General features: G+C 37.6%; 1 protein-coding gene across 17 annotated transcripts in view; it reads left to right on the top strand.

Moving 5' to 3' along the window:
• EIF4G3 (eukaryotic translation initiation factor 4 gamma 3) overlaps positions 1 to 15,178 on the top strand; it is a gene marked incomplete at its 5' end in the record, with an annotated part of 186,105 nt that overhangs the window by 81,313 nt on the left and 89,614 nt on the right. For all 17 annotated transcript variants that reach the window (XM_079696716.1, XM_079696725.1, XM_079696723.1 and 14 more), the window contains 2 exons: positions 11,756 to 11,844; positions 14,119 to 14,365. In XM_079696716.1, the coding sequence (XP_079552842.1) occupies positions 11,756 to 11,844; positions 14,119 to 14,365 (336 nt within the window). The remainder of the gene's footprint in view (positions 1 to 11,755; positions 11,845 to 14,118; positions 14,366 to 15,178) is intronic.

Below are 15,178 nucleotides of genomic sequence, written 5' to 3'. Positions count from 1 at the left end.
CTCAAATTATTGACCTCAGCTTCCATCTGAAGAAACTATTAACTGAACAAATTATATAAGATGAATGAGGTCTGAGATCTAATGTAAAACATGGTGACTATAGTTTATAACACTGTATTTATTGTATAACTGAAATTTGCTAAGAGAATAGATCTTAAATGTTCTCACCAAGAAAAAAAGATAAATATGTAAGATGATGGATGTGTTAATTAACTAGATGAGGGGAATCTTTTCACAATGTATGTGTATGCATATATTAAATCACGATGTACACTTTAAATATCTTATAATTTTATATATCAGTTATACCTCAGTAAAGCTGAAATTTTAAATGAAAAAAAGAAGAAAAGCAAAATTAAACCCAAAGGAAATGATAAAGATAATAGGGGAAATAAAAAATAGAAAACAGGGACACAGGGAAAAAAAGAACCATAAAACTGAAAGGTAGTTACTGAGAACATCAATAAAATTAATAAACCTATGATTTGACTGTTACTGTGATGATGTTTAATGTTAAAGCTGGAAGTAAAAACTTTTAAATTGTGTTATAGATGTATATTTTTGGTAGAATTTAAGTCTAGACTCATTATTTTATTATACTTACATTTTTGGTTTCAGTGCTAGGCCCTGGGGAGACTAGCTTATACTATTTAAGCTTCTGTAAAGCAGTCATAGAGCAGAAAGCCTATTTTTAACACACTGGGAGCATAATTACCAATCCATCCATCCATATCAAATAGCAACACCTGAGAAGATGCTGGAAAAACACTGGCAGACTTAGACTCTAGTGTTTCTTTTCTTTGACATTTCTTAATGACCCTATCATTCTTACATATTTTATCACCATAATTATTCTTTTCCAGTTTATTTACATCTCCATGGTAAAAACTTAATCCTTCTCTCACCTGGGTTTCTTCTGTGCTCTAACCCTATTCCTTAAATAAATCATCATATTTTACTAGATTCTCACAAGGATCTGTGGAAGAACAAAAGGACAGAATAATATCCCCAACTTCAAGAAACTCTAGACAAAATTCTTGAATATGATATAATCAGAATAATTTATTGCCAGCTTTTAGGATTTCAAAGCCGGGTGGGGAAAAAAATAAAACATTGGGGCTGGGAGACAGGAATGAGAAAGGATTGGAACTGGGTGTTAAGAGTGGGACCTTGCACTCTTTCCATTATTGGAACGTTCTACTCCTTATGTACAACCCTGTGACAATGCACTTGAGACCTTCCCTTACCAGTAGTAAAGTATCCTTTTTTTTTTCTTTTTAAGTATGTAAATTTCAGGTGCACAGCATTATAGTTCTACAACTGTATACACTACAGAGTGATCACCACCACAAATCGAGTTACAGTCTGTCACCGTACAGTTGACCCCCTTCACTCATTTTTCCCACCTCCTTTCCCCTTTGGTGACCACTAACCTGTTCTCTGTATCTGTGAGTTTGTTTCTGTTTTTTTTTTTTTTTTTTTTTAATTGCGGTACGCGGGCCTCTCACTGTTGTGGCCTCTCCCGTTGTGGAGCACAGGCTCCGGACACGCAGGCTCAGTGGCCATGGCTCACGGGCCCAGCCGCTCCGCGGCATGCGGGATCCTCCCAGACCGGGACACAAACCCGTGTCCCCTGCATCGGCAGGCGAACTCTCAACCAGTGCGCCACCAGGGAAGCCCTCTGTGAGTTTGTTTTGATTTTATTTTGTTTGTTTATTTTATATTCCAAATATATGAGTGAAACCATTCAGTATTTGTCTTTTTCTGTCTGACTGTTTCACTTAGCATAGTGCCTTCAAGGTCCATCCATGTTGTCACAAATGGTAGGATTTCATTATTTTTTATAGCTGGGTAGTATTCCGTTTGTGTGTGTGTGTGTGTGTGTGTGTGTACACACACCCCACATCTTCTTTTTCCATTCATCTGTAAGTGGACACTTAACGTTGTTTCCATACCATGACTGTTGTAAATAATGCTTCATTAAACACAGGGGTGTATATATCTTTTTAAATTAGTGTTTCCAAATTCTTCAGATAAATACCCAGTAGTGGAATAGCTTGGTTGTGTGGTAGCTCAATTCTTAGTTTTTTGAGGAATCTCTGTACTGTTTCCTATAGCAGCTGCAACAATTTACAGTCCCAACAACAGTGTACAAAGGTTCCCTTTTCTCCACATCCTCTCCAACATCTGTTATTTCTTGTCTTTTCAATAGTAGCCATTCTAACAGGTGTGGTTGATATCTCATTTTTGGTTTGGATTTGCATTTTCCTGATAATAAGTGATGTTGAACATATTTCACGTGCCTGTTGGCCATCTGTATATTGTCTTTGGGAAAATGCCTATTCAGATCCTCTGCCCATTTTTTAAATCGATTTGTTTGCTTTTTTGTGGTTGAGTTGTATGAGTTCTTTATATATTTTGGATATTAACCCCTTATTGGATATATGATTTGCAAATATCTTCTCCCATTTAGTCAGTTGGCTTTTTCACTTTGATGATGGTTTCCTTTGCTGTGCAGGAGCTTTTTAGTTTGATGTAGTCCCGTTTGTTTTGTTTTGTTTTTTTTAATTTTTCTAAAATAATGTGTTTATTGAGATGTAATTCACATACCATAAAATTCACATGTTTAAAGTGTACAATTTAGTGGTTTATAGTACATTCACAAAGTTGTGCAATCATCACCACTGTCTACTTCCAGAATATTTTCATCGTGCAAAAAAGAAGCCCTGTACCCACACTATCAGTAATTCCCATTCTCCCACCTAGCCTCTGACAACCACTAATTTGCTCTCTGTCTCTGTAGATTTTCCTATTTCGGACTATGTTAAACTTTTTGAAGTGTAAAAAAGAATTCTTTTTTTTTTTTTTTTACCAACACCCCCCCCCTGCCCCATTTCCCCCCTTGGTTCTCTACATCTGTGTCTCAATTTCTGCCCTGCAAACTGGTTCATCTACCATTTTCCTAGGTTCCACATATATGCGTTAATATACGATATTTGTTTTTCTCTTTCTGACTTACTTCACTCTGTATGACAGTCTCTAGATCCATCCAAGTCTCTACAAATGACCCAATTTCGTTCCTTTTTATGGCTGAGTAATATTCCATTGTACATATATATACCACATCTTTTTTATCCAGTCGTCTGTCAGTGGACATTTACATTGCTCCCATGACCTGGCTATTGTAAATAGTGCTGCGATGAACATTGGGGTGCATGTGTCTTTTTGAATTATGGTTTTCTCAGGGTATATGCCCAGTAGTGGGATTGCTGGGTCATATGGTAGTTCTATGTTTAGTTTTTTAAGGAACCTCCATACTGTTCTCCATAGTGGCTGTATTAATTTACATTCCCACCAACAGTGCAAGAGGGTTCCTGTTTCTCCACACCCTCTCCAGCATTTGTTGTTTGTAGATTTTCTGATGATGCCCATTCTGACTGGTGTGAGGTGATACCTCATTGTGGTTTTGATTTGCATTTCACTAATAATTAGTGATGTTGAGCAGCTTTTCATGTGCTTCTTGGCCATCTGTATGTCTTCTTTGGAGAAATGTCTATTTAGGTATTTTGCCCATTTTTGGATTGGGTTGTTTGTTTTTTTAATATTGAGCTGCATGAGCTGTTTATATATTTTGGAGATTAATCCTTTGTCAGTTGCTTCATTTGCAGATATTTTCTCTCGAGAAAATTCTGAGTGTTGTATTTTTGTCTTGTTTATGGTTTCCTTTGCTGTGCAAAAGCTTTTAAGTTTCATGAGGTCCCATTTGTTTATTTTTGTTTTTATTTCCGTTACTCTAGGCGGTAGGTTAAAAAAGATCTTGCTGGGATTTATGTCAAAGAGTGTTCTATGTTTTCCTGTAGGAGTTTGATAGTTTCTGGTCTTACATTTAGGTCTTTAATCCATTTTGAGTTTATTTTTGTGTATGGTGTTAGGGAGTGTTCTAATTTCATTCTTTTACATGTAGCTGTCCAGTTTTCCCAGCACCACTTATTGAAGAGACTGTCTTTTCTCCATTGTATATCCTTGCCTCCTTTGTCATAGATTAGTTGACCACAGGTGTGTGGGTTTATCTCTGGGCTTTCTATCTTGTTCCATTGATCTATATTTCTGTTTTTGTGCCAGTACCATATTGTCTTGATTACTGTAGCTTTGTAGTTAGTATAGTCTGAAGTCAGGGAGTCTGATTCCTCCAGCTCCGTTTTTTTCCCTCAAGACCGCTTTGGCTATTCGGGGTCTTTTGTGTCTGCATACAAATTTTAAGATTTTTTGTTCTAGTTCCATAAAAAATGCCATTGGTAATTTGATAGGGATTGCATTGAATCTGTAGATTGCTTTGGGTAGTATAGTCATTTTCACAATATTGATTCTTCCAATCCAAGAACATGGTATATCTCTCCATCTGTTGGTATCATCTTTAATTCCTTTCATCAGTGTCTTGTAGTTTTCTGCATACAGGTCTTTTGCCTGCTTAGGTAGGTTTATTCCTAGGTATTTTATTCTTTTTGTTGCAATGGTAAATGGGAGTGTTTCCTTAATTTCTCTTTCAGATTTTTCATCATTAGTGTATAGGAATGCAAGAGATTTCTGTGTGTTAATTTTGTGACCTGCAACTTTACCAAATTCATTGATTAGCTCTAGTAGTTTTCTGGTGGCATCTTTAGGATTCTCTGTGTAGTATCATGTCGTCTGCAAACAGTGACAGTTTTACTTCTCCTTTTCCAATTTGTATTCCTTTTATTTCTTTTTCTTCTCTGATTGCCGTGGCTAGGACTTCCAACACTATGTTGAATAATAGTGGTGAGAGTGGACATCCTTGTCTTGTTCCTGATCTTAGAGGAAGTGCTTTCAGTTTTTCACCATTGAGAATGATGTTTGCTGTGGGTCTGTCATATATGGCTTTTATTATGTTGAGGTAGGTTCCCTCTATGCCCACTTTCTGTAGAGTTTTTATCATAAATGGGTGTTGAATTTTGTCAAAAGCCTTTTCTGCATCTATTGAGATGATCATATGGTTTTTATTCTTCAATTTGTTAATATGGAGTATCACATTGATTGATTTGTGTATATTGAAGAATCCTTGCAACCCTGGGATAAATCCCACTTGATCATGGTGTATGATCCTTTTAATAAGTTGTTGGATTCTGTTTGCTAGTATTTTGTTGAGGATTTTTGCATATATATTCATCAGTAATATTGGTCTGTAATTTTCTTTCTTTGTAGTGTCTTTGTCTGGTTTTGGTATCAGGGTGATGGTGGCCTCATAGAAAGAGTTTGGGAGTGTTCCTTCCTCTGCAATTTTTAGGAAGAGTTTGAGAAGGATGGATGTTAGCTCTTCTCTAAATGTTTGATAGAATTCACCTGTGAAGCCACCTGATCCTGGACTTTTGTTTGTTGGAAGATTTTTTTTTTTTTTTTTTTGCGGTACCTGGGCCTCTCACTGTTGTGGCCTCTCCCGTTGCGGAGCACAGGCTCCGGACACACAGGCTCAGCGGCCCTGGCTCACAGGCCCAGCCGCTCCGCGGCATGTGGGATCTTCCTGGACCGGGGCACTAACCTGTGTCCCCTGCATCGGCAGGCGGACTCTCAACCACTGCGCCACCAGGGAAGCCCTGTTGAAAGATTTTTAATCACAGTTTCAATTTCATTACTTGTGATTGGTCTGTTCATATTTTCTATTTCTTCCTGGTTCAATCATGGAAGGTTATACCTTTCTAAGAATTTGTCCATTTCTTCCAGATTGTCCATTTTATGGGCATAGAGTTGCTTGTAGTAGTCTCTTAGGATGCTTTGTATTTCTGCAGTGTCTGTTGTAACTTCTCCTTTTTCATTTCTAATTTCATATTTTTGAGTCCTCTCCCTCTTTTTCTTGATGAGTCTGGCTAATGGTTTATCAATTTCGTTTATCTTCTCAAAGAACAGATTTTAGTTTTATTGATCTTTGCTATTGTTTTCTTTGTTTCTATTTCATTTATTTCTGCTCTGATCTTTATGATTTCTTTCCTTCTGCTAACTTAGGGTTTTGTTTGTTCTTTCTCTAGTTCCTTTAGGTTTAAGGTTAGATTGTTTATTTGAGATTTTTCTTGTTTCTAGAGGTAGGCTTGTATAGCTCTAAACTCCTCTCTTAGAACTGCTTTTGCCACATCCCATAGATTTTGGATCATTGTGTTTTCATTGTCAGTTATCTCTAGGTATTTTTTTATTTCCTCTTTGATTTCTTCAGTGATCTCTTTGTTATTTTTTTTTTTTTTTTTTTTTTTGCGGTGTGCGGGCCTCTCACTGCTGTGGCCTCTCCCGTTGCGGAGCACAGGCTCCGGACGCGCAGGCTCAGTGGCCATGGCTCACGGGCCCAGCCGCTCTGAGGCATGTGGGATCTTCCCGGACCAGGGCACGAACCTGCGTCCCCTGCATCAGCAGGCGGACTCTCAACCACTTTGCCACCAGGGAAGCCCCTCTTGGTTATTTAGTAACGTATTGTTTAGCCTCCATGTGTTTGTGTTTTTTACTTTTTTTTTTCCCTGTAATTGATTTCTAATCTCATAGCATTGTGGTCAGAAAAGAATGCTTGATATGATTTCAATTTTCTTAAATTTACTGAGGCTTGATTTGTGACCCAAGATGTGATCTATCCTGGAGAAGGTTCTGTGCGCACTTGAGAAAAAAGTGTAATCTGCTGGTTTTGGATGGAATGTCCTATAAATATCAAGTAAATCTGTCTGATCTATTGTGTCATTTAAAGCTTGTGTTTCCTTATTAATTTTCTGTCTGGATGATCTGTCCATTGGTGTAAATGAGGTGTTAAAGTCCCCCACTATTATTGTGTTACTGTCGATTTCGTCTTTTATAGCTGTTAGCAGTTGCCTGATGTATTGAGCTGTTTGTATGTTGGGTGCGTATATATTTATAATTGTTATATCTTCTTCTTGGATTGATCCCTTGATCATTATGTAGTGCCCTTCCTTGTCTCTTGTAACATTCTTTATTTTAAAGTCTATTTTATCTGATATGAGTATTGCTACTCCAGCTTTCTTTTGATTTCCATTTGCATGGAACATCTTTTTCCATCCCCTCACTTTCCGTCTGTATGTGTCTCTAGGTTTGAAGTGGGTCTCTTGTTGACAGCATATATATGGGTCTTGTTTTTGTATCCATTCAGCAAGCCTGCGTCTTTTGGTTGGAGCATGTAATCCATTCACATTTAAGGTAATTATTGTTATGTATGTTCCTGTTACCATTTTCTTAATTGTTTTGGGTTTGTTTTTGTAGATCCTTTTCTTCTCTTGTGGTTCCCACTTAAAGAAGTTCATTTAGCATTTGTTGTAGAGCTGGTTTGGTGGTGCTGAATTCTCTTAGCTTTTGCTTGTCTGTCAAGCTTTTGATTTCTCCATCGAATCTGAATGAGATCCTTGCTGGGTAGAGTAATCTTGGTTGTCAGTTCTTCCCTTTCATCACTTTAAGTGTATCATGCCACTCTCTTCTGGCTTGTAGAGTTTCTGCTGAGAAATCAGGTGTTAACCTTATGGGAGTTCCCTTGTATGTTATTTGTTGTTTTTCCCTTGCTGCTTTCAATAATTTTTCTTTTTCTTTAATTTTTGCCAATTTGATTACTATGTGTCTTGGCGTGTTTCTCCTGGGGTTCATCCTGCCTGGGACTCTCTGCTCTTCCTGGACTTGGGTGGCTATTTCCTTTCCCATGTTAGGGAAGTTTTCGATTATAATCTCTTCAGATATTTTCTCAGGTCCTTTCTCCCTCTCTTCTCCTTCTGGGACCCTTATAATGCGAATGTTACTGCGTTTAATGCTATCCCAGAGATCTCTTAGGCTGTCTTCATTTCTTTTCATTCTTTTTTCTTTATTCTGTTCCGTGGCAGTGAATTCCACCATTCTGTCTTCCAGGTCTCTTATCCGTTCTTCTGCCTCAGTTATTGTGCTATTGATTCCTTCTAGTGTATTTTTCATTTCAGTTATTGTATTGTTCATCTCTGTTTGTTTGTTCTTTAATTCTTCTAGGTCTTTGTTAAACATTTCTTGCATCTTCTCGATCTTTGCCTCCATTCTTTTTCCAAGGTCCTGGATCATCTTCACTGTCATTATTCTGGATTCTTTTTCTGGAAGGTTGCCTATCTCCACTTCATTTAGTTGTTTTTCTGGGGTTTTATCTGTTCCTTCATCTGGTTCATAGCCCTCTGCCTTTTCATCTTGTCTATCTTTCTGTGAATGTGGTTTTTGTTCCACAGGCTGCAGGATTGTAGTTCTTGCTTCTGCTGTCTGCCCTCTGGTGGATGAGGCTATCTAAGAGGTTTGTGCAAGTTTCTTGATCCCGTTTGTTTATTAAAACCCAGTGATTCAACTTGTCTGTGTCCCTCATGTTTTTCAGAATTTATATATTAGTCCTTTCATAAAAAGAGCTGTGAGGGAAAACATTTTCCTTTCAATAACGTAAAAATTTGCAAAAATCTTGAAATCATAGCATTGCTCTAATGTTGGAATTTACTTATTCTGTATTTTAACGTAGTAGAAATTCAGTGTGCCTCTAAGAGTTGAATTTTTATGGAGAGTTGGGGAGGCTCCTTTAGGCATCTCTAAATTCAGGTAATTATGAATCTCATCCAGAGATTGTCACTTTTCCTGTGGTGCTTTAATGCAAGACAAGGGGGAAAGAATTTGTCTTTGTCTTGGGAATGTTGGTAGTACCTCTTTTAACAGAGAGCTGCTGTCATTTGTTCAGTCAACAAATTTGAATGCCTAGCCTGTGTAAGTGCCTAGCCTTGCTTGGCACTATGGATGATGCCTTAAGGAATATTTTAAGTAGAAGAATAACCAATCAAATCAATTCTTTAGAGAGGCCATAATTCAGGCAGTATTGCACATGATATGTTAAAATAAGAAAATGGAGGCAGTGAGTTGAGACTATCTCTTGTTAAATCATTGCAGTAGTAAGGGCCTAATTAAGGTATAGGCATTGGGAATGGACTAGAAAGGAAAGAACAAATCTGAGACAGTATGTTAAATTTACTTCCCTTCTTCTAGCTAACTTGGTATTAATTGTCCTTTAAATCTGGCAGTTGGGGTTTCTGTCTCTGTGTCTCTCCCTCCCTTGCTTCCTCCCTCCCTTGTCGCCTACCTCTTCTTCTCCCTACTCTAGCACACCAAAGGTTACTGCACGTCTCCATCAGTAATGGTAGGAGAGGGTTTGTATATCACAATCTCACTAGACACTAGCTGTGTATCTGTGTCCAGTTTGTTAAAGGACTGAGTATCTCCTAAAGAGGTGTGTGCTTTCTCTCAGCTCTTTTTGTGAATTACTGCTTTAAATCAAAACTTAAACCACTTGAACAGAGTAACAGTTCTTGCTGTGTACGTAGCTAATTTTTAAAAAGCATGTTATATGTGTTATGTTACCCATGGAAGAAATGTTTAATGTTTTGGGGTTGGGTACATCTGATACAGTTTTGAAGGAAAAGTTTGTCTACATCTTTGTTTTTTTTGTTTAGAGGAAACTACTCCTGAGTTTGTGTTTCATCTTAACAAATCCTCCAGAAAGTAGTCTTCCCCTTTTCCATGAATGGAAATTAGAGCTGAATTCATGCATATATGAAACAAAATGTTAATTTAAATGTACAGTTTCCTCAGACTCTCTATAACTCTTAAAAAGGATTCTTCTGTGGATGCAGAATTAATCAGAAGCATTTCAGAGAGATGCATATAAAATGGACTGGTTATATAAAATCAGAAGATTCATAAAAATTGAAAAGAGACCACCACATACCACATACATGAATACATGAATATACATATTCATCATAAGACTGTGAGGCAACAGCGAATTTAAACCCACCCATAGTTACCATAATCTGAGTTCCATACTTTGAGAAAATGATTTACCTTGGTAGGCCGCAAAGGAAGAATAACAGTTGGTCTAATAATGCTTTATTGTTCCTTATGGTCTGTGAAGGGAAGGCTAAAGACAAATTGGTTTGAGGTGTGTGTAACAAAGGAGATTTACAGGGTATTTTTATGATGGTGCAGTAATTTTGAGAAGATGGTTAAATGTCTCCTTTTCCTTGTTCCCCAGACCAGTGTGAGTGTTTATATTCTACTGTTCTTCCAAAAAAATTTGAACCTGCCCCAGAGAGATTAGTTGGTTTAGTTTCAATGAGATCTTTTATTTCTATAAGGAATCAGATTAGATGGTTCCCTTCAGCTTTGTGTTGATTCCTTTTGTGGGATCCTTTTAATATATTCTATTTGCTATGTGATGTTTAAATTATCATTAAATTGTACATCCAAGTGTTGAATGATTTTGTGGAATTTGTAAGCCAAATAAATTTTTAAAAATCCTTTGTAAGCTTAACTTTCCATCCAAAACTTCTGGTACAATAGAATAATTCAATAAAAATTATGTTTCTGCGAATTCCCTGGCAGTCCAGTGGTTGTGACTAGGTGCTCTCACTGCTGGGGCCCCAGGTTCGATCCCTGGTCTGGGAACTAAGATCTGGCAAGCTGTGTGGCGCAGCCAAAAAGAAAAAAAAAATTATCTGTTTCTTCCTTAATTTTCACCCCAGCAGTATAAAAGGGTAGGCCAGCAGTATTGATGTGAAGTGAGAAATGAATGTTGTAGAAGTGCTGCCTATCTAATGAAATCTGAATCAAAGTATCCTTTTGGTGTCTAGAAAGCTTTTTTATCTATTTATTTGTTTGTTTATTTATTTAATTCTTTTGGCTGCTCCGGGTCTTAGTTACGGCACACAGGATCTTTGCTGCAGCATGTGGACTCTTAGTTGAGGCATGCATGTGGGATCTAGTTCCCCGACCAGGGATCAAACCTGGGCCGCCTGCACTGGGAATGCGAGTCTTACCCACTGGACCACCAGGGAAGTCCCTAGAAAGCTTTTTAAAACAGAATCTGGGGACTTCCCTGGTTGCACAGTGGTTAAGAATCCGTCTGCCAATACAGGGGACACGGGTTCCATCCCTAGTCCAGGAAGTTCCCACATGCCTCAGAGCACCTAAGCCCATGCACCATAACTACTGAGCCTGCGCTCTAGAGCCCATGAGCCACAACTACTGAGCCCATGTGCCGCAACTAATGAAGCCGGTGCACCTAGAGCCTGTGCTCCGCAACAAGAGAAGACCCTGCAATGAGAAGCCCACACACCACAATGAAGAGTAGCCCCCACTCGCCGCAACTAGAGAAAGCCTGTGCGCAGCAACGAAGACCCAAAACACGGCCAAAAATAAATAAAATTTTTAAAAAATCATTAAGAAAAAAACAAGAATCTGGAATTTAATATTTTTGTGGCTTAAAGGAACCTTAGATATCTTCTAATCTTACTCTTATACTTTATAGTTGAATATGCTGGTGCCTGAGAAGTGTGACTTGCTTATGATCACATAGTTGATTAACAGTAGAACCAGGCCCAAGTCTAGAATTGGCTGGTAGGGCAGTTTCTTATATAGATGCTCACCTCATACTGAATTATGTACCTCAGTATGTCCTAACCATGAAATAGGAGGAACTTAGGCCACTGGTTGAAGGCCATATGAACTGATGTGACCAATTTGTGCCTAAGACATTTGCCATTGCAATCTTTGGGCCACACACAGCTACTCAGTTCTTCACTTTATCATCCATCTATCTCCTCAGTGTGGAGGAAGCCCTCTTTTTTTCTGCTAAATTTGAACACGGGTATCATTTAGACCTAATATTTCCAAACTTTGCAGTGGGAAGCAATGGCAGTCTACTTTTCTGTTTCAGCTCAGACAGCTATAACTGCACCAAAGACGTGGAAGAAACCAAAAGATCGGACCCGAACCAGTGAAGAGGTGTTAGAGGCAGAATCGGAGGTAAGGGGCAGCAGTAAATCTCTTCAGCTCATCTTCAGAACAGTGGTGCCATTTCCTGAAACAAGTGTGGGTTTGTAACTTTTTCTTGAGATACTGTTTTCCAAGCAAATATATCAAGCTCAGGGTCTGATTTTTTTTTTAATCCATTTACAGAATTTTTTAAAGATTGTTAATAGCGTGTTCAATTTCATTGAATTCTTGTCTCTGTTTCAAAATACCTCTTCTCAAGTGGCAAAAATAAGTATTGTTTAATTTTTTCCCTTATATTAAGCAGATGGGAAGACTAATCTGGTTTTTTAAAAACAGGGTTATTTGCAAATACCTATTAGCAGTGCTGGTGGAAATCATCAGATATATTTTAAGGAAATTGATTTTCAATCTGTTGTCTTTTACCTGCATCCCAGGAATATAACTTTTCACATATGGTTTGTCTCTTTGAACTAAGCCATGCTAGACTTCTCTGTAGGATACCACACACCAGGTCCAAGACATGATGTGAGGAAGAATCAAGAGCAGATTTAATCCTAAGGCGTGCTCTACCAATTTCATAGGCTCTAATCTCAGTATCCTTAGTCTTATGTACTGAAGCTTTTAATGAAGAGTAATATAAACAATCTCTATGTTGCTTTTTTCTTCTTGAGCTCTTCTTATATTTACTTTATTAAAATAATTTTCATTGAATGTTTAAGATGATAACATTAAAATGTAGAAATTACTTTAAAATAACTTTAAATGCATTTATTTCATAAAACTTTTCTAGCTAGTTATAATTCTTACCCCCTTCAGGCAGCTCACATTACGCCTTTGTTACTTCTCCCTGTCCTGTCATTGCTCATACATGATGCTCTGTTGATGTCACAGTTAGTCCCATAGCAACCACTAAAATGTTTCATGGGAGTGATTTCATTATGGTTATCAGGGCGTAAGAATTGGCAATAAGTTATAGAGGTGTACCGCAAAAAAAAAAAAAAAAAAGCCTCACTTTCTGCCATGTTTTATAAAAATAAATCATTTTCGTCTTTTATTTTCTTGGAATTTTTATGTCTGTCTTTCTTTTGATGGTTTCTGTGCTCTTCCTGTTGGAAGAACAAGGGGGAGAGAGAGAGAGAGAAGGGAGTGTATTTGCATGAACTTTTTATTTCCATTTTAGAAACAAAGCCTAAAAATCATCTGTTTCTATTGATAACATTTTAAAATTTAGTGTCTTTTCCCCATGATCTGATTTTAGTAGAAGAAAATTTATTAGTATCATATCTGTTATAATACTTAATAACAAAGTAGGGTTTGTAACTCTTTAATTAAAAAATTTTTTTTTCATAAATCAGTTGGGGTGACTACTTCCTGGTATATATGACATCCTTTTGTTCAGCCAATTCAATAGAGCCTCTAATTTGGCTCTCCTAGTGTGAATTTATCCACTGGAATTTGTGGTAAATTGCTGTTTCCTCTGAGAGCTTCTTCCAAAGGATTGTTTTCAGTGTGCTTCCCTTTGAAAAAGAAAGACTTAAAGTTCAGGAGACCTTTGCCTCAGAGAGTTTTGAGGGCTGATATGGCCCTTAAGAATTACTTTTTTTTTTTTTTTGGATCTGAAACTGAGATGGTCAAAAGTAATCTGGTGAATAACTTTAATTCTATTTTGCCTTTTAAAAATAGGATGCACTGGAACCCAGATTTCTCCCTGGAGGAATATATTCCAAGCATTTTTCCATGTATAATTTGAACAAGGTCACAATCTCAGAGAATTCTAAGAACCAATAAACAAAATAGATTTTAACTAACAAGTGTCCTCCTTGTTAAATGTGAGCGATGGTCAGTCAGCTTTGTGGGACTCAACATACTTTAAACTATTCATTGAACTCTATTTCACGGCCAGAGGACAGCCAAAAAATACCCTCTAGTGTGTTTCTTTTTATATTTGCTGAGTTTTAGTGGCAAGGGTAATAGTGCTTGATATAGATTCTGACTAGAACTCTTTCATGTCCATCAAGTTCCAAGGATTAACAGTTCTTTCCTTTTTAACCTTCGATATATTTAGATTTCATTAGTCATGTTAAAGCATTTCAGTAGCCATTTGAATTGTCTGCTTTATCCCAGGACATGAAATGAGAAAAGTGTTTTAAATAAACTTACCATTTTAGTACCATATGCTGAACACAGACATCCTTATCTTGAGTGACATGTTTTCCTATGCTTTTTGAGGGGATAAGTGTGGGTCTTCCTGTGTATTTACACACAGTGAAAAGAATATAACCTCTGTGTTCACTTATGCTTTAGCCTAAAGCAGAAGAGGAGCTTTCAGGTGACAAAGTACTTGAATCTGAACAGGATAAAATGAGCCAAGGGTTTCATCCTGAAAGAGACCCCTCTGACCTACAAAATGTGAAAACTGTGGAAGAAAATGGAGAAGAAGCTGAGCCTGTACGTAATGGTGCTGAGAGTGTTTCCGAGGGTGAAGGAATAGATGCTAATTCAGGCTTCACTGATAGTTCTGGCGAAGGGGTCACATTCCCATTTAAATCAGGTAAGTTTATCCCTGTCTTCCTGTGTATGTCTTTCCTTCTCTCCTTCACTCTACTGCAACTTAGAGAAATGTTGCCTCCTTATGAAGAAATATTGGGTGGAAGGAAGAGGCTCATCACAATGTAATATTTACAGAATAGATCAGCAGGCGGGCGCTAGTAGCTAGCAAATCCAGAGAGTCCTATGTTGGCGGAAGTGATATCTGATGCTGGTATTCTGCTTTCACTGGCATTGGAGGAGCAGCTGGCAAAGGAAATCAGTGCTAGGTTGGTAGAATTCGACAAGAGAAATTTAATTTCATTTTAATTGAAAGAGATATTTCAGATATGATGGCCATGTTCCTTGAGATAGTGTACTTGTCATTTCACAAACCTTGAACTTAGTTTGTTGATAGAACTCACTCTGTAGAGCTGAACTCCAGGAGGCAGTTGGAAGCAGTAAGACTAAGTTATTAAGCACCTGTGGTGCGGGAGGTGCCCTGTGAAATATGTGATAAACCCTAGAGGATCTTTCACCTTTAGACACCGTCAAATGCACTAAACCTCTGTTCTAATACTATATAAACCATGGTTGACTTTGAGATTTATGGATATTTGGTGTGGACATGTGGGGAAAGGTAGAAAATTTGGGTTAGGTGAAAAGTTTTTCTTAGTCTGCCAAATCTAAAGTGACGTCTGCATGAGGTAGTGTTTGAATGTAAAATATCAGGCCTCAGAAATAATCTCGACCAGTGTTTTTCAAACTTCTGGTTTTAACCCATTTAATAGGTTGTGAAATTAATTTAGTGAGTTATAACCAACATTTTTTAAAAAGA

This window comes from Hyperoodon ampullatus, assembly GCF_949752795.1.
Source record: "Hyperoodon ampullatus genome assembly, chromosome: 2".
Taxonomy (NCBI): Eukaryota; Metazoa; Chordata; class Mammalia; order Artiodactyla; family Ziphiidae; genus Hyperoodon; species Hyperoodon ampullatus.
Note: the sequence above shows the minus strand (reverse complement) of the source record. Positions and strands in the feature narration are given on the sequence as shown.